Source organism: Crocuta crocuta, unplaced genomic scaffold (assembly GCF_008692635.1).
Source record: "Crocuta crocuta isolate KB4526 unplaced genomic scaffold, BGI_CrCroc_1.0 scaffold50, whole genome shotgun sequence".
Taxonomy (NCBI): domain Eukaryota; kingdom Metazoa; phylum Chordata; class Mammalia; order Carnivora; family Hyaenidae; genus Crocuta; species Crocuta crocuta.
In genome coordinates this window covers 7375491-7375975 of record NW_027527428.1, presented here as the reverse complement: position 1 = coordinate 7375975, position 485 = coordinate 7375491, and the positions used below count along the sequence as shown (strand labels likewise).

The 485-nt window shown below is 69.8% G+C and overlaps 1 protein-coding gene across 1 annotated transcript in view; it reads right to left on the bottom strand.

Annotated features, from left to right (window-relative positions):
* The window catches only part of GCGR (glucagon receptor), a 3624-nt gene that overhangs the window by 900 nt on the left and 2239 nt on the right, over positions 1–485 (bottom strand). Inside the window, exons 8-10 of the mRNA XM_077756494.1 lie at positions 296–436; positions 61–155; positions 1–10 (exon numbers count right to left, since the gene is read on the bottom strand). The exon at positions 1–10 is cut by the window's left edge and continues 123 nt beyond it. Coding sequence (XP_077612620.1) covers positions 1–10; positions 61–155; positions 296–436 — 246 coding nt within the window. The remainder of the gene's footprint in view (positions 11–60; positions 156–295; positions 437–485) is intronic.

Sequence of the window (485 nt, the reverse complement as noted above, 5' to 3'; positions counted from 1 at the left end):
GCCCCCCCCGCTCCCCCCTCCCCCGGTCCCTGCCGGTCTCTGGGTCTGTAAGCGCCCCGCACCCACCGGAACTTGTAGTCAGTGTAGCGCATCTGGCGGGCTCGCAGTTTGGCCACGAGGATGAGAAGGACGCGGATGAAGATGAAGAAGTTGATCTGTGTGTGGACGGCAGAGCTCAGGGCAGCCCCTGCGCCCCCACCTGGCCCTCCTGTGGCTGGGCCTGGCGCCGGTNCAGGAGAGGCCGGGCCGAGCGCGGCCAGCCTCTGCCCCTCCCCGCGGCGCCTCGCGTCCTCACCAGGGTTGCCAGGAAGACAGGGAAGCGCAGGATCCACCAGAAGCCCATGTTGCCGTTGCTCGTCCAGCACCTGCAAGGCGGAGCCAGTCCGCGTCCCGCCTGCGCCTCCCCCGCCCCCACCCGCGGGGGTCTCAGTAGTGCCTCGGGGGAGGGAGGGAGACCGTCATAGATGACCCTCACCCTTGGGCAG